The sequence below is a fragment of the Nestor notabilis genome, unplaced genomic scaffold (genome assembly GCF_000696875.1).
Source record: "Nestor notabilis isolate BGI_N333 unplaced genomic scaffold, ASM69687v1 scaffold1722, whole genome shotgun sequence".
NCBI lineage: Eukaryota > Metazoa > Chordata > Aves > Psittaciformes > Psittacidae > Nestor > Nestor notabilis.
This window is the reverse complement of record NW_009919515.1, coordinates 29,913-49,641: the sequence shown is the minus strand read 5'-3', so window position 1 is coordinate 49,641 and position 19,729 is coordinate 29,913. Positions and strand designations below refer to the sequence as shown.

Below are 19,729 nucleotides of genomic sequence, written 5' to 3'. Positions count from 1 at the left end.
ACTTTTTTTGAAAGTGTTCAAATTTGAGCAAAGGAGTAGTCTTTGTCAGAGTTAACTGAAAGCAGGTATTGCAGGATCAGGCCCAAGGTGTAAAAATTTGTGTCTATGGTCTACACTAATTCATATACACCACAAATGCTCTTTTTAAAATGTTTTATATTATTAAAGTGGTGATCTACGTATTATTGTATTAGGAAATTTACTCCCACAGAAGTAGCTACTTATTTGCTTTTCTCTTTTTTTTTTTAATTATAAAATAATAGACAAATTCACAGTGAAATGATGAAATTTAAAAACAAGTGTTCTTGTCAGAAGAGACGAAAAAGAGGGATTTTCCCCCCTCTAAGAAAACAAAGGATTCCTGAAAGTCTTGCACTGATTTATTTTTCCAATTTTAAATACCTTAGGAGTAGCGGAACTGCTACTGGCATGGTAGTATTTCTAACAGTCAATAAATCTAAAATATTATGTGTGAATATTGGAATGAAGCCATTAAGAAGATTACAGCATGCAACGCAGCAGAGGGTCCACATGAAAAAAGGACTGGTAATTCAGGACAACTGTGACCACTGACCTTTGCACAGTCAAGACCACTGGTCAGTCTGACAGAATAATAGAGTTCACATGCATAGAAAGTCATCTAGCCTGTAACTATAATTTAAATGCTCAAGTGAATGATTTAAAAATGCCCTTAAATCTCAGTTAATTTATTATACAGCTTATTAGATAATGCCATATAGTAACTATTTTTCAATCTTAGATTTATCATGAAAAAATACACAGAGCATTTTAACAGACATATTACTTATACACAGGTAAACTATTAAATATCTATCCTGTGAAGACATCATCAGGCTTATTGATCGAGAATATAATTACTCAATTTCCTTCAGACACAAGAAACAGTTCTAGAAAACTCTGAAAACACTACAACCCTTTTGTTAGGCTGTAAACCAACCTGGAATCAATTTCTGAAAGGGACAGTAAGACTACAGCTTCTTTTATGTTTTTCAGTTCTTCATTCCATTTTAACACTCTTCAGAGGTACTCACCATATTTTTTCATCAGAAGTTTTACTGCCTTTGTATATATGCTTATGAGGTTTATGTATATACGTTAAAGTGTTTCACGTGCAAGTATCTTTGACATTTGCTTTAACGTTTTAAGTCTAACTTACCATTTTGACTTTACACTCCTACATCTTACACTTTTTAACTGAGATGTTAGCAGTTGCACCGCCCCTCATGAACGCGAAAGGAGGACAAGCATGTCGTCATTTTATGAGCCAAACACAGACATTGTTTGTGCCTTTTGTTTCCAGGTTTTCCCACTAAAATTGTACATGTTTTCCATTAAGCTGTTTTAATCAAAGTGCTTTACAAATTGAAGTAGAGGAAAAGATGGCAATATTCAAATTAAAAGATTCATTATAAAGCCCTCAAATTCTGCAAGTATATTTATAGGTTATTCTGTTTTGTTCTATATTAGATATGGAATTAAATATTTTAAGTCTACTGTATAGCCTGTACACTTGGATAACCTTCATTAACATTAATAATAGTAACATGCATATATCCTGGGGGAGAATATACTTCTAAATGTACAAAGATCCGTATCCTTATTTTCTTCATGCTAGCCTACTCATTTCAGAGATCATTCTGATATGCATCTATAAAATACATGAGAAGTCCCTCTTATTGCACAAATATCCATTTTTCCTGTTTGAAGGACCTCCAGCTACACCTCCAGTATCTTATGGAAGATGATGCCTAATTCTCAATTCTACATCCAGCTATTATTTGACAAGAGGTATGTTCCTCCATCCCATTATAACCTCAACCTTAGTCACTGAATGCAAGGTCAGTTAAAATTACTGACACACCAGAAAAGATTCATTTTTTACATAACTTGTTATACTCTTGAACGACAGAGTACAGTCAAAATTACTGTACCTACATGTAAGTGTGTGCATTTGTATGCTTTTTCATACAATAACATACTGAATCAGAAGAAAGACTGAACGGATGATCTATTAAAAGCCCAAATTTTAACAGCATTAAAATGAAAAGGAAATTACATTAATATAATCATCAAGAGTTTGATTTCTATTGTAATAAATATACACAAATCACCAGCAAAACCAAAAGAAATAGTATGTCACTACAGCACCTTAATTTGGTTAAGAGAGTTAGGTTTTATGATTTACAATTTCAGAAAATGCAACTCTTTGATTTCACATTTTAATATAAAATTCTTTATCTCAACAACCATTTGTGATAGCTTGAGCATCAGTAATAAATAATCAAAACAGTGGCTTCACAATAATATTCTTTTAGAGCTCTATTGTGAAAAACAAGTTAAGTGAATTTTGTGACTATTTAAAATGATATACAGAGTATGTTCTCCTATAGGCAATAAGGAGAAAAAAAAAGTGTGGGGGGGTGGACACTCTCTGCAAGATCAAAGTCCAGAAGGAACTGGCACTTAATTTATCATCCTTTACAGACAAAAGACAGTTTTCGTCATTTCAAAAGGATCAGACGTCTTTTATGACAAACTGGGTTTGCAGTTTAATTTACAAATAGAATTCTAAGTAAGCAGTCTTTGCTCTGCCAAAGCAAATGACAAACAGTATAGGTTTTCATTCACGCAGCCCTCAGCAGGATAGAAGAGATTAAAATAAAACTGAAATAATTTAGAGAAAACAAATAAATGTTTCAGAAAGTTGAAGAAGATCAAAGCCTGAATTTTCTGACCCCAACTGTACAAGCATTTCTTATTATATTGACCAGTGCCATCAGATCATTAATTAAAAGGAAAGCGCTGGCAGGTGGCAGGGAAGCAGAAGCCGATAATTGGCCCCCTTCTTCTTTTTGCCTTCAAAAACTCTCGTTCTTTTGCAAGACATGCCACTAGGCAGACAGAAATGCCTACTTTGTAATATAATGATTAAGATGAGATGAAGAGACTCTTGCGTTTAAAGCAGCTATGCCTAATGAATGCAGCTAGCTTTATAATTATGATCCTACTTTTACAATGAGAAATATGATGTTCCATTCAACATCTCCTCAACCGTCAAAAAGCTAAAAATCTTAAATATAGGGGTCTACACTTGCTGCTTTTCACCCCCTTATTCCTTTTATACCAGCAAAACCAGGCAAAAATAACTACTAGTAATTCAAGCATCTATGTAAGAAAGAAAGAATTAAATATCCGTAAGACTCACCACTTCACCAGGTAGGTTGTTCAGGTCATTAAAAGGGGTTTCTAGAGTGTTTGTGTCAACATTTAGCAAAACCACATCCTCCAACGATCTATTTTTTACTCTCTGTTAAAAGGAGGAAAAAAAAAGTGGAAAAGAATTATACTATGGCATCCTCAGGAACTGCATTTTTATATAATGTGCTAGATTATAATGATGATTCTACAAAGGGCAAAAATGGCAGACAATATTCTGAGCTTTACATATAGGATTTGTGAATTAGATGCAGGATTCAGAGGAGCTTTTAAAAACACCTCCTCTTTAAACAGTAAGGTCATACTAATAATCTCTGAAACATAAGCACATTCAAGAAATGAATTCTTGAAAACCAAGATTTACACAAAGCATAATTAAATATTTGCAGCTATACATATCTTATAACATTTCATTCTCTCTTATAGGTGAAAATCAGATAGGATGCTAAGCATAAAATCAGATGAAAAACAGAGAAAACTAAACAATTATTTGCAGATTTCTCTAAGACCCGGGCATGTGATGTCTACTAGTATTACAGAAGAATGGAGGAAACAATCTTCCATCAATAGACTTGACTAGCAGCTAAGAATTCAATAATTTGTTCCTTTCAGGGGGGGGAAAAAAAAAAAAAAAAAAAAAAAACACACTTACTCTTTCCTGTATGGTCGTACAATGTAACACACAATAGTGTCATCAAGGAGGAATTCAGTGACTTCTTTTTCAGGGCAAGGCTTTCCATTCCATTATTTTCTGATGGAATAAGGAAAAAGATGCTTGTCAAGAGACTACCATCAATGTATGCAGGTCATATGAACCTGATTTGAGAGAACATAAGGCTATGCCTAGAGTTAAGAAGTATACATGACAGAAGGCTCTTTTTCGGAAACACAAAAGTGCTAGTGGCGCAGACTGATGAAGAACCCATCTCAACAGCCTAGCAAATGTATATTGATCCTTAGAACTGCTTTAGCAGAAACGCAAATCAAATAAATTTCCCTAAGAAACTATCTACTCTGCAAGATAAACAGACTTCACACATAGGCTAAATGGTATCGTCAAATGGTTATGGACCAAGGCAAAGCTATTTATCGCCCAGCTATTACTTACCTCTCAGGTGAGTTCTATTGTTTTGTTGTATGTTCAAATCCAAAAAGGCTACCCCTTGGTTTTTGGCAAAAAAACCCCTTCAGTTCTAAATCAATAGTTACGAATGTTATGAGCTAAATGTTAGACTCGGATTTTAAGAGGGACAGAACATAAATTATCTGGGAAATCAGGATGATGCTGAATTCTGATTGATGGTGACTCTGCAAAAAATTTTAACTGTTCTTATTATTGGGAAAATCTGTTGCTGAACCACTAAAAAAGACGGGAAAAAACCCATTACTGAGCTATTAAATAGACACAGGAAGAAATCGTGATGTAGAACTTATATGCGTCCATAAAACACTTCAAAAGTAAGATTTCAGAGACAGACATTTTTTACTTTGCAAAGCATCTGAGACTTACATTTTGTATTCCTCTATGCAGGGATTTTTTTGGAAGCATTTCCATTACTGTTTATGGCACACACACCTCTTGCTTACCAGTATGCAGAAATGAATAGTAAACTTACCTCTATTAAGCTTAAGTGGACGCCAATTAGATAAGGCATTGGTGCACTGAAGGAAAAAAGAGGAAAAGCTCAAGTTTTCAGTATCAACTACTACAACACAGCTGGAGCAAAAAATATTTAAAATCTTGGAACACAGAGTCCTTAGTTAACATTCACTGTTTAGCATTAAATGAAGACAGCTGCTACTGAAATTTTTACTAGACAAGGGAATTTATTTATTTATTTACTCTGCAGCAAGCATGACCACAAAATCAAAGGTAAAGTGTGAGCGAGAAGACATATGCAGCTTGCTAACCACCTTGCCATACCTAGTTCCAATAACCAACCATACTGTATGGCAGAGCTAGTCTAGTAACTGTTCCAAAAGTGGTCTATCTCTAGAACTACACTGGTTTTAAAACACTATTCTGAAGGACACTGTACCATTTAACATCACCATACTGCAAACCAAATTCACTAACACCGCTTTTGGTTCTGCATGTGCTTCTGAAACCCTTCCTTCGTGAGTGTTTGCAAGCTGTGTAATATCGTGTTTAACTTCAAATAGTAAACTTCTCACTTTCAATTTGAATAAGACATGGAACTGTATTCTCAAAATAAAGCAAATATCCACACAAAGCCTCTGAAGTGAGACCTCCTGCAGTATGCAGGCGAGAAACTGAATTAGTCAGTCTAATTCATCATGGTTTCCTATAATCTTGTGTTTCTTTCTCTAGTGATCGTGTTCTGACAACATCTGATTTAGAAGATTCTCAGTATCCAGTGCTGAAGGGAAAAAAAAAACATCCAACAATCACCATTACACTTTTGGGACCTGTGAGATTACTAAACATATTCACTCCACAGAAGCAAGCAATACATAAGCTGGTTTAAGCAACTCAGTGGGAAACGAAATACTAAGGGACCAAAGAGAAAAACATTGAATAAAAACAATGTCTGAAAAATAAATGGAAGGTAAGATGATTTACATGAAGTTACACAGATATGTATATATACACACCCTACGGATTAGCCAATTGCTCTCATTAACAGGAGAGGATAGGTTAAAATACACAAACTAACAAAAAATTCCAAACAAAAATCCCAAACCAAACAAACAAAAAAAACCCCCAAAACCTCAAAAAAACCCCAAAACGCTAACAACCCCCTGAAAAACCCCAGACAAGCAAAAAAATTGACTGGGGCCAAAACAAGCTTTCATCATGTTTATATTATTGAAATAAAGATTTGATGAGACTACAAACTGGCATGGCTTAAGGTTTCCAGGCAATGGGAATGCCAGAAAGGGAAATAGAGAGTCCTATGTATTTTTCTTAGCCCGATACTAAAAAATTTTAGTACCTCTGACAACCTCTTCCCATCTAAGATCTTAAGCCTTCGTGGATTAAACACAAACTACATGGAATTGTATTTTCACTACAGAGCAGGCACACATTTATATTCAGAGAGGAATCGGACATCTTTAAAATACTCTGTAATTTTAAGAATGCTTTATACTACGTAACATGCAACCAAGCTAATGGGAATGACTATGACTGACACGTTACTGAGGATTCATATGCTGAATATGCAGCAAAATACATCCTCAGATTCATCACATCAGAGTATCTTAGTGTTACAAATAACATGAACTGGAGAAACTACAGTGAAAACAAGTGCTGTATCATCTATGCATTTTATGCACACTTGTTTTCTTGTACACCAACACCGTTCTAGCAGCTTCACTAGGCCTGTGCTGACTTAAAATAGCTGACAATTTGCTTCACTAATAAATCTGTCATTTAAAAGGGTAGCATGTGGCTTTTCTCTACAGAACAAAGCAACAGCTACATCATTTCAATTTTGAGAAGTTAACAGAATAAAGGTACAAAGCTAATTAGATAAACATCTTGAAAATACAGGAAATAAAAATTGCAGGCATGGAAAGTCTATTTGATCATTTTCAGCAAAGAATGAATTTTATTACTGCTGGATTCTGAAGCCTTAACAGCAGAGTTTTGTAATATGTACATGAAATTGCTTACTATGATACTACTGGGAGCTGCTATATAGTTTTTCTCTTGCTTATGCATGTTACTACCAAAATTGTTATTAATCTAGAGCATCATTGGCTAAAATAATTACTATGTTATGATAAACACACAAGTTAATTGGAAAATAATTGTCCCATTCTCATGAAAACAGGCACTGCATACAGCCCAATTCAGAAGAGACCAAATCTCATAAAAAGATATGTTGCAATTGTAACTTGAATTTTCTAGTTGCATTATATTCTTAACAGAGCATCAGTAGAACAGATGCTTTATCATCCCCAGACAAAGCTGTCATACGTTCTTATATCAGTGACTTAGTTTGCCAAGAAATTACATAGAAATTTGATGAAATTGGCTTTCTCCTTTACAGGAATTAATTTTATGCAAATATAATTACTATATCAATGCTCAAACTCAATTTTTGTAAAAGATTTCTCAAAAGCCAGCCACATACTGGACTGCACATAGCAGTATCTTTTTGTTTAATTGCAGAAGAGAAACCAATTCTTAAAAAAATACTGAGCAAAACAGATTTTTAGTTAACTACATTGAGTTTTCTTCCTCCAGAGCTAAAATGAAAATTATTTTCACTGCCTAATATTCTACTATCTTTAAGAAAAAGGAATTTCTTATCTCTTCTTTTTTGGACAGTTGTTCCAATTGTCACATTGGAGTTCTCATAATGAAATTTAAGGTGAGAAAAGCTACAGAGAGGTAGGGCTGGACAGAACCATCCTGAAGTAAACAAATAAACAATACGGTCACACACTGGACCTTGAAAGTACTCATAATCTGGCCAAACCTGACAGTGCTACAGTCCACACCGATGCTCAGTTCCCATGGGCTTGGACTACTTTAAGAACTTCTGTTACATCTAAAACCAGTCTGTATATCAGATCGCCCGATAGAACCTAAGATGCTATTTGATTAAAGGCAAATGGAAGAATTTAAACCATTTTTTAATGTAGACCAGCTTTACTGATCTGCAGCAGATCTGAATGTATTTAACCTTTGTTTTGAAATGGCCTTACTCACATGGAACAAGCAAAGTTATCAAAATGATACTCATTTGAGTACCATCTCAGAACAACACTAAGAAAATGAGTTCCTGGAAGACATCCAACAAAGTCCAAGTGAAGCAATGACAACGTAGTTTCTAGGTAGGAAAATGCATGTTAAGCTAAAAGAAGAAAAGGCACTATTACAAAAGAACTTTGCTCTATCGAAATGCTGTAAAAATGAAAATATAAAAATAAATTAGAAAGTTATTTTATCAACTTTAGGTTGACACGATCCTCTTTGACTGCACACTAGGTCTGGTCTAACGTAAACTTTGACCTTATGAATTCATCAAGGTTTCCTAACTTGATATATTATATACCTGGGAGGAAAACACCTCTTTACAGTTAATGCTAAAACATGAGGAAAGCTAAGTATTTCATGCGTTTTTACTACACTATTCCAACCTCACTCACAAAAGAGCAATTCAAACCCAGACATGATCAGAGAAATGTAAATGCACAAAAAATCTGAGTTAAAAGATCTGAATTATAGTTACTGTGGTAAATTCATCAATTGTGTATTTCCTTTCATGACTTTGTGTTTCCATTAGAACATCTCTAAAAATGGGAAACTTTTTCTGCACTCTATTGTACTACTGTGAAAAAAGAAAAAGAGATATAAATGAGTTTTACAAGTTTAAGAAACTCCATGCTTCTTTTTAATGAGTAAAAAAATTCTCAGGTCATGCCATAATGACCTAGAATCTCAACTATTATCATCATCACAAGAAGCTGTGTACAGCATCTAACATCATTATTTCTGGAAATATTATCTGTGCTTAGGAGGGCAAATAAAAAAATCTTCCAGTATTCAGGATGCACTCTGCAGGGTACAGCTTGAATAGAGGTGTTGATCTACACAGCATTTATGGATGATACTGAAGAAATTACAAAGCTTCTGGTGGTAAGCTCAAGCAATACAAAACCTAAACAAATACACCCAAGCTCTACTCCGATCTTGGTGCATTTTATCAAAGCTAGGAGGAAAAACAATTAGGACAGAGTTTCTTCAAAAGAAAACTATCATTAACGATGAAAGGCTTAGCTATAGTTGAAAGTAAAGAGAGAAGTGGGAGAAGAATATTTTGTTTCTTTTCAAAAACAATAAATAACATACACATTAAGTATAGAAACTACATCAGAAAAAGAAATACCATGGGCACATATTGTAAACTTGAGGAAAAACTATCTAAGAGACATAAAGAAACATAATGAGAATTTCTCTGAAAACAGTAAATTCAATAGACTGGGTAGAGTTCAATGGAACATCAATATTTATAGGTTCCAGGGGAAAAAAAAAAAAAACAACCCAACAACTAAAGAAACAAGAAAAACCCCACCAAACGGCCACAATTGTACAGCCCAAACATATAAGCATGATTCATTTCTATGAAGAAAAACATTAACAGAAGTGCAGACTTATGTTGGTAGGCATCTGACTTGGACTCAGGCTTTATACATAATAATAATTTCTGATGTCTAAAATGACTTTAAATGGATCATTTTTCTACCACAGATCCATAGGGTCTAGTTAAAGTGAAAGTCTCCAGGGATGAATACTCCTGGTTAAGGCACTTTAGTGGAAACTTTCATTTGGTATCTCTGGCAGTACTACAAATAAAAGAAAGTAGACAACTCCTTAGCCCAAAATCCTGAAACACAGGCATGTGGAAACACCATCCCTTGAAGGACCAGAAGTGACTCAAAAAGTGATTTTTTTTTTCTTGTTTAACCATAAAATTTGCCAAAACCAAAGTCTATAATGTGAACAGAAGCACATCAAAAGAAACAGAATTCCTATAATGAAAATCTCCTGAGTAACAAAAGGAGATTTTAAGGCCATTCAGGAAGGTGTTGGATCTGATCCTGAACCCAGCTGATCTTAAAATACAAATAATAAATCATTGTATAAACCTAAGTGAAACACTGATGCCTACTAACACTTGATTCTTGAATAACTGATCACTTTTTTTTCTGAATACTTCTATCAGTATTATTTATCTCAAGTTAAAATGAATGCCAAATAAGAGAAAACCGTAACACAGTCAGATTTAAATTATTGAGTGCATTCTCTAACAATAAAACAGGAACAGTTATTATAAACACGATTCTAAATGCTGCATTGATAGCAATCAGCACTGTAATTCAAGGTACCAACTCAAACACCATATAAAAGCATGCTGAAATATTTCTGTTCTTTAAGCACTGGCTCAAGCACTTTGATAAACTGGATCCTGTCTATTTAGTCACATAAGTAGTTAGTCTTTTTAGCAGTTACTTAGAATTACAAGAAGGAAAGAATCTCAGAAATGAGGATAACAGGTTAGCTGTCTTACCAGCAGTAGTCCAGAAGATGTGGAGGAAGCACTGGGATGTAAATGTGTTGCCAATACATTGGATACAACAATGCAGCTGATGCATGAACACAAGCAGTTAACTAAAAATAAAAAATACACACACAGAATTCGCAACAAAAGACATGAGTAAAATGAAAATACAAAATCTTAAATTAAATTTCAGACATGCAAGAATCTTAACCTCCCCCAGCCACCTATTACAGCACTTTTTAAATTAATTTTAATTGCTGAAACACATCTATGAAGAACTCAGATACACACATACAACATTTGCAAGAAGTCAGGCTAACACGTCAATTAAAAGTTAGACCTGTTCAGCTATTTCCTCAAAAAAAGGAACATAAACATGCACTACTTGACGTTTATCTTGGTCAAATGCAGGTACTGCCATGAACACACAGAACTTGAGTGCACCCCAGCTGCACTCAGCTCAGCTGAGCGAGAAAGACTCAGGAGAGCTTTTTGGTCCACATTTTCACTATTTGGAACAACTGCAATTGATCGGAACCTGCATGAAGCTGTAGAAGAGCACTAAACCCAGGAACAGGATTAACTACTGCTTAAAAAAACTCTGAAGTGAGTGTTCCCTGTGACAGCAAAGCAACACTTTAATTTTTTTTTTTAAATCATTTTCCAAAACTCCTTTCCCAAAGCAAAGATGGGCAAGTCTAGCACTAGCATCACCAGAAATGAAGGACTCCTTGACCAAGAAAGGTGTTATGATCTGCTCTCCATACAAAATGGACATCTCTGTTTTTCTAAAACAAAAAAGCAAACAAAATCACACCCACTGCCCCCCAGAAAGACCTAGGAATTTATTAGAAGCAAGGTTGAGTTCAGTCCTCAAGTGAACAAAATAATCTGCAATACCTAAAGAATTCAAATTTGATCTATCAAATACCACTTTGCTCTCAGGGAGTCATGCAGATTTTTTTATTTTATTATGCATCCACAGAGTTACAACATAATGAGGAAAATATCAAGACTGTGTTCAAAATAAGGCAGCCTGTATCCAGCACATAAAACACTACAAAATTCACTTAAAAACAAAGGAAAAAAAATTAAAAGGGAATGTCCCATGCAGAAGTCACCAAGCTTATGGAAAAAGACAAGATTGTCCTAATGTTTTATATCACAACAAAATTGCTATCTGAGGTTAAGTTGATAATAGCACTTTTTATTAGACTTGTACTTTCATAGTAACAAAGTGAAGAGCTAAAAATGAAACATAAATCCTGTCCATACAGTGAGTGCTAAAACATTATTCATTTTACAGAGGAAAAAAAACCACAACCCTCTTTGTGGAACAGAGCAGCAGTTAAAGCTTTCATACGCTGGTTGTCTTGGACATTTAGACTTGTAAATAAAATTTATACTGCAATTTTATACATGTATTTTTATACATGTATTTTTATACTAAAAATGAAGAAAAAGCAGGAATCTCGGACAATTACAATTTGTGCAGCATAGTTTGCTCAGCACTCAGATTAATATAACACGATTAAATATGGAAAAGAAGAGGGTCTGAAAGATCCTGAGGGATATCATTAGGGCAAATTGCCAAAGAATGAAACATGAGCCAGTCAGGAGAGTCTGGAAGCTGCAGTAGTACCAAGGGACTTGAATGTTCGACAGTTGGAGCTCCAGTAATGTGTGAACTGCAGGTTAAGGTATCAGGAGACTCTGTTCACTGACACACAGAATGTCACTATTGACCAGCGAACTGCCCAAGCCTGACAGCTACACTACAGAAAGCCAAGTATATCATAATTCTGTATTTAAACTCTTTGTTTCAAATTAACATCTCATTTCTTAGTTTTACATTAAGCCTCCACAATTACTCTCATTTTAGACTTATCATAATGGCTGTTTTGTTACTAAGAATTAATTGATTGGGGGGAAGAAATAAATTAGTATCTTATCCCCCTTCTACACAGTGGGATTTATGAGTTTTATTTCCATGTTATCTCTCTGCAGTTTAACTAACACTACTGTGGCACAGCAAAGCTCAGCATCACGTTTTTTTCTCTTTTACTCAAAATGCATATGAAATTACTAATTAGTATCTTCACATACTATTGTGCATTGTATATAAATTTTTAACTGCATCTACCTATATAAAAATTAGCATTTCCTATACTTCAATCACAGACTGAAATAAAGCTGACCATACGTTCTCACAGATATCCCCCAATGTATACAGTTGCCTCCTCCTACCCTCCTCCTCTTAATCAGCATTCTAAAATTATGAATCAAGATGACTATACTATTTGCATGAAGAAATATTTTCCTACCTTCTGCATATGTCTTTGTTATATTTTAGTTGTCACTTTAACGGAGGAAGTGGATAATTCCTTAAAAAACATTTGAGTTTTATTAACTCTCCTGTTTTACAATCTGTATTTTGGTGTGGCACTTCAGACTAGCATCTATTTAACATTTTTAATTGAAAAACATCTACTAAATCTTAGTATTTCTAGCAGGAGAGGTAAAGATTTGATTACTTACACGCCAAGTTTTTGTTGTACTGTTCCTTGCTTTTCTATTTAATAACATCTTAATTAAACATTTCTATCTACACTGCTGCAATAGGTTTCCAAACATTTTAGTATGGCGTGAATATGTTTTATAGCTTCCTGTTGTATACAGCGTGTAATACAAGGAGCTATTCTGCTCTTCTTCAAACTGTGTGACATTTTAATACTGTGCCGACTCTACCTTTAAGCAAATACTGATGAGATAATTATGGATTTCATATTAGAAATTGCACACTTTATGTCAAATTCTCGTTTTGCCTTTTTTACTGTTTTCAGCAGTGACTGCATTTATCAAATGCATTAGCTATTTAAATAATGTACCTCTAACTGACATATTCACTCTTCTAAACAGAATAGGGACTACTGCAAATCTAGGAATAATGCTGCATGTCTTAAGTAACCAGTCAGTTCAAGAGATCTGAAAAACAGTCAGTGAGCAGGTAGAGCCTGACTGCTTACATCTGAACTCAGAAGACTATAAAGGCAACACTGGATTTGGGGGTGTTTGATAGCATCTGTGCTTGGGAGCAGAGCCAGCCAGAGATCCAGCAGGGACCCTGCAGAACACTGAGGGAGGAGGCGGTAAAGCAGAGAGCACAGTAAAGCTCCTAGGTGCAGAAATGAGCATCTGTTGCTTGACCAAGTGGTGAGATCTTTTGCAGAAAGCAATTCTTTACGCTATTTAGGGAAAAAGGCATTTGTATGGACCCTGTCTGTTGATTACTATCTATTCCAGAGGAAATTATCAAGATTTTAAATTAATTAATTAATTAAAAAGATAAATGTCATAGATTGGGAAAAAAAAAATTCATCTCTTTTTCAAGACAGGTAGCTGTCATCCTTAATTGAAGTCATATTCCAGGCTGTGTACAATCTTACCTATTTTGTCAGCAACAACTGGAGATTACATCAACTATGATCCCCTTTTATAGATATGCTTGCATATACAAGGTGAAAGCATCTGTCCAACAAAATTTGATATATATTTATGTATATACACATATATAACTGCTCAACTCTGCAGTTTGCTAAAAAAAATAATCTTAAATTATAGCTGAACAGTGCTGCAGAACCTAGTTACTGCAAATCCGATAGTTTATTCCATGTTTTGGAGGCAATAAATGAAATTGACACATCCTCTTATAGTTCACTGGACTGGAAAAGACCTACCAGAGTTGTGTTTCTATCCATAAAATGGGCAGGCAGTTTTTAAGTAAAGTTTTTGCCTGTTGAAATGCATTTGTCAATATTGAACAGAACTTCTAATATTTCTGTTTCCAACATTTTGTTTAGACTGTTTTTCTCTATTTCAAATAATGTATTCTAGTTTAAACGGCTTTGATTTCAAAAATAAATCTAATCATAATTTTAAAATTGGTCTAAATAATTTAAATTACATAAACATTATGGGTCAGTTGACTTGACCTAGTTAAAAACAACTTTTAACAAAAAATTTCAGTGTTCAACCCTCAGACTGATTTGAAATCCCTAGCTTTTGCACTGGACACGAAAAGAAGTTTCCTGTCCCATTCTCTCAGTAATGAACTTACTAACATTACTGAGCACAACTGAAAGTTTCAGCCTGTTTCTGATCTCCTCTGATAAGACACTGCAGTCAGCATCACCATATATAAGCTTTCAGCACCCTGCAAGGGAAGTATGTAGTGTCTTCTCCAGAGTTTCATAGTGATTTCAGTACAATAATTTTATCTTTATCTCCTGAAAATAAACAAATAAATACATAGACAAGCTGGAACTGTGCGCCTGGAAATAGTACAGTTTCTCCAAATAGTGAGACACCACGTTCAAAGTTTGTTAGCAAAATTCATTATGTAAAGTAAAACAATTATTACCAAATCCCTGCAAGACCGGCATAATACACAAATTCTAGAGAAGGATGAGTTACTTTCCACCTTATGGCAACAAACAGCCACTTGGGATGACTTGTTCCAAATCTACACACAGCTGAACGGGAACCGTCAGGAAAAGTTTCAGTTCATGACTTGATCAAAGCAGGTTACCTGCTCCTGGGAACATGAAGAGTGCAGCTCCTCCCTACCCCTCATGTGGATGCAGTAATTCTGATGCGTGTGTATCTGCTTACCCAAAGCTCACTTCCATCAATGAACCTTTCTACTCTGGATTTCAAAGGGAATGGCCCCTTTTTCTTTCCTTTTCTTTCTTTCCCCCCTCCCCCCGATTATAGGTTTTGCTATAACACTGACATGCCTAGAGCCATACTACTTTGGCTGAATGTTCTACTGCATATTCACACATTATGCTTGTTTGATACCTATTATTCCTGTAATTTCAATGAGTAACAGGAAAATAATTATTCTGTATCCTACATATCCTGGCCCAAAATTACCTGGCAGTAACCTTCTATCTATAGGAATTATTTTCTTCGAAAACAGAGTCAGAACATAGGTGGCAAGATTTGTACAAACCGCAATGCACAAACTAGAAAGACAAACTGATTAGCAGAATCTTGTCAGAAAGCCAAAAACAGCAACAGAAGTTGGACAAAATGCCGAAGTAAAATTAACCTGTGATACTATACAACCTTTCACAATCTACTGTAAGCAGCTAAAGAACTACTGTGATAAAACCATTTCCTAAAAAACCCACAAGCACTGTCAATCTCTGTCAACACCATGTCCAGAAATGGGTTCTGGTGTGCTCTCTCCCTCCTCCCTCACAGTCCCATTGGGCCAAAGAACTGTTTCCCTCCCACTGCCTTGACCACACTTACGTTGAAAGATGCCAAAGATTCTGTTTAGTTATCTCATCTACTTATCAATACCTATGGCAATAAATCATAGCAGACAGGTCACCATTCTACCACATTTACAATAGTTACCATTAACCTGGACCAACTCTTATTGCTGTTACCCTAATACTCCCAGTTCACGAGAACTATAGAGAAACCATTACCCAAGTCCTGAAAAGGGGAACAGATGTACAGGTGAAAGGAATCCCCTCCTCTACATTATTACATCTCTTAAGACTACAAGCTTTGTTAGAGGCACACCCATATCTAAATCCTGTTTGATCAGAAATGAGATCAAGCCTCAAACCTGTGACAGACACTTAAGAGTTTCCAAGACCTACCTTCCCATCCATTTCTTGAATGGGTGGGGAAAACTGCTGGAAGTGGGAAGGGGGCCTTTGCTTCCACTAGATTACAACAGAGTGTAAATCCCTTCTCAGCTCTAAAGAATGCACAGTGGAACTGAATCACAAGCTTAGTCCATTCTGCTGGCATTGGTGAGAAGTCAGAAGTCACTAATGAAAAAAAAATTCAGCAACAAAAGATAACAGAATATACTGTTCAAGCCATGATATACAAAGCCACTTCTTAGGCATTTCTTTAATTCAGCTCCTGGCTAATCATTTCCCATCTGCCATCCCCATAATCTTTAAGAAGAAAAAGAGGGAGGACCTTAAATGAGCCATAATGCATTTTCCTCCTGTTGGCAAAATGTGACCCCCAGCTCTCCTCTCTCACAGGAGGCAGGCAGGAGAAGGGAAATGTAGTTCCAGTCCACACATGAAAATTTCAACTTTTTCCACTGTGAAAATTAAATGTGAAAAAGAAAACACTAACATAAAAAAAACTTATTATCTCCTGCGTTTGTTTTGGGGGTTGGGATGTGTTTTTTTAAGTATTATCCACTTCCTTTTATCATTATTTCTGGGGGAAGGAAAGGGAAGATAAAAGTGTTATTCATCAATATGACAGCACTTCATATACAATCAATTTCATTCTTTTCTTGCAATTCTTCATTCACAAAGCAGCACTATGGCTCCATTCTTGTGCAGTAGTTTGGAAGGGAAAAGACTGCAGACACAGTTTGTTCCTTGCCTATGACTCTGGAAATGACATGTTTCCCAATAAAGGAAGCTGAGCAGAAAATAAAATTGAAGTGGTAGTAGACAGGTGAGCACTCAACAAGGAATACCACTTGCATACAGTGCCTATACCAAAGATATGTCTCTTCTGATAAACTAACTATGCTCCTTTATATAATCTGTTCAATAATTTGTTTCCTCATATTTCTTCATCTCTGTATGTTCTTGATATTTTGTTCCTTCTCATTTTGACATTCATCTACTTCCTAACTTCCTTATCATTTCCTCTCTTACAAAAACACAGAACACAAACATACACATCTTTTTGTCCCCTTTCCTCCCTCCTTTACTTTATGACCTGTTTCCACAGAAGAAGAGCTAACCTTCCATGAAACAAGGGAGTTCTGCAAATGTTTCTCACTTCTGAAAGGAGAACTTCCAGGCAAATATTTTTTATTAATATTTCCTCCCCCAGAGTAACTCCATGGTATGTTCTTCTGCCATATACTAATTAAGAGGCAGCAGGGAACAGCTTCCTTATGAATAGCTGACAGACAACTTATTTACTGTGAGCAAGAGTAGACATCACCACTGACTATGTTATAGTGCATCTCATCATTGCTGAATTTTGGAAAAAAGAGTGATAAAGCAGCAGAGGCCGTGAAAAAGGGGAAATCTTGCCATAATGGCACACCAGAACAGAGCCGGTACTACACTCATGCCCTTCAATAACTCGTCTTCACATCTGATGCTTCACATGACCATCAAAGACTTCAGTGGTATTTTTTTAGGGTGTGACATAGTTCTGGTCAACAGAATACAGACTCCTTCAGTTCTCATACAGTCCAGCCACAAGGACCCAGTACTGATAGGCTTTTCTTAAGACTGCATATGCACACAGCAGCACCTGCACCGGCTCTACACAGCACTTTGTTCTGGCAGATTCTATTGAACTGCCAAAGATTATATGAATTGGAAAAAGAAACAACTTTTGGCCCAGACGAAGATAATCTTCGATTTTTCCTGAAAGTCCTAAATCAAAAATATAAATTTGAAATTATTTTTTTTTAGATCTGTCTTTCTGTCTACATGCTTTTATAGTGTGGGGGTTGTGGGGGGGTTTCTGTGGTTTTTTTTCCTTTTTTTTTGGGGGGGGGGTTTTTTTCTTTCTTTTTTTTTTTTTTTAAATAACAAACCCCAGTGAAACAGCTGTTCTTGTTTTACATAGGTGGTGGGTAACAGCAATCTTATTTTATTGTTCCACTCTTTATTAATAGAAAATTAAATTTAATCATTTGTTGACTACACATTTCAATTTCTTCTCACAAATTCTTTCACATTTATTTCCCCTAACATCATGCTGTGGCAATGGGAAAACTATTTTAAGCTTCAAGATGGGAGAGTTTTCCAGGTCTGGCTGTATATTCTAACTATATTTTGATTCCATATCAACACCCCATAGCTCTATTGCTAGAAGTACACTCCCTACGGGGTCCCAGTGGGACCATAAATGCACCCAAACACCCACTTCTGCCCAGTTTATCTCAGACTGCTTACACCTGAACTATTAAAAATCAAATAAGTTATTAAACACCACTCCTCTTCTACTCTCAGACCAAACTGTCTAATTGACCTAATATTCCAAAATGACTTCTAATTATGCTTCTGGGAGCCCAGTGAGTATCAGTGGAATACCTGTTCTGACTTACAAGCTAATGATAAATTCCCATCCATTTCTTGCTTTCCAAGAACTAAATTTAGCCCTTGCACATTTCTGCCCACTATGTACTATGTCACAGGAATTTGAGATACAAATTAAATTTTAAATCTATTATTCTTTTTTAATTATTAGAACAGTATTACTTACAACAGATCTGCCATACACCTCAAATACATTTTTAGATAAAATTCTGACTGCACTAGAGTGCACAATTAAAGTAAATCAGATACTATAGTTTGATTAACCACAAATAGAAGCATCACACTACCATAAGGCAATGTGAGGACATCACTAAGCTGTACAACAGCTCCCAATGCCACTGTTTTCTCCAACATGGAAAGCCTGTATGGAGTCTAATGTTCCACTGTCTTGGATCTTTAGCGTGCATCAGGAAATAGGCTCCATAAATAGCCAGCTTTGAACTTATAAGCATAAAAATACAAAAGAGGAGCTTTCTGTCCACAGAAAGCACAGCATGCACAGTGTGCTCCAAAACCACATCCCAGCGACCTCACCTAGTCACAAAGTGCTGCTTGGCAGCTTTTTAGCCATATCCATGAACCTCCAACATGTAAACCACAGAGACATTTAAATGAAGTGAGAGAAACAGGCAACCATCACAGTTGTTTTCTGATTCAGTCACCAGTATCACTGGCATAGGACATACGGATTTAACAATAAACTCAATCTCAGATTTAGGTTGAGTTGCAGGGCGAGCGAAAAGATTCACAAAGACAAGATGTTCAGAGTAAGAGGTGTTCTGCTTTCTCTAGTGGCTGGTATTACACATTCTCCAAGGAGCCTCCACATCTTCCCAGTGCCTGAGCAACCATGGATAGCATGACCATACCTGAAGACTAACAAGGCAAGGAGCCACCGCTCAGTCCAAATCACTATCCAACTGCAGAAAGCTCTCTCTGCATATAAGCAATATTAAAAGTGATTCCACAAATGTATGTTTGTGTGTAGGTTTATATTCAGTGCTTCTTCACCACAAAAAGAAAAAAATAATCTTCATCTTTTATTGACATACACGTTTGGGTTTAGAGGGATATCCAGAGAAACCTACAGCCAGTGCAAAGCAGAACTTTGTAACCACCATGCTCTCAGACACATCAGACTTGTACTACCTGAAACAAATACTGGTCAAAATGGAGATGATGTTTAGACATTTGCTTTAAAGTGTAGCATCCTTTCCACCTGCCAGTGTAGGCCACAGAAGATACACTCTAGTTAGCATATTACTGACAGGATGATGAGAAAGCTCCTGTCAGACACTGGCCAGCCGGGTGTTTTAGACAAAACGCACAGCCCCA

The 19,729-nt window shown here is 35.8% G+C and overlaps 1 protein-coding gene across 1 annotated transcript in view; it reads right to left on the bottom strand.

Annotated features, from left to right (window-relative positions):
* DENND1B (DENN/MADD domain containing 1B) overlaps positions 1–19,729 on the bottom strand; it is an 87,219-nt gene that overhangs the window by 43,436 nt on the left and 24,054 nt on the right. Inside the window, exons 8-10 of the mRNA XM_010010250.1 lie at positions 10,284–10,384; positions 4,854–4,899; positions 3,227–3,328 (exon numbers count right to left, since the gene is read on the bottom strand). Of these exons, the coding sequence (XP_010008552.1) occupies positions 3,227–3,328; positions 4,854–4,899; positions 10,284–10,384 (249 nt within the window). The remainder of the gene's footprint in view (positions 1–3,226; positions 3,329–4,853; positions 4,900–10,283; positions 10,385–19,729) is intronic.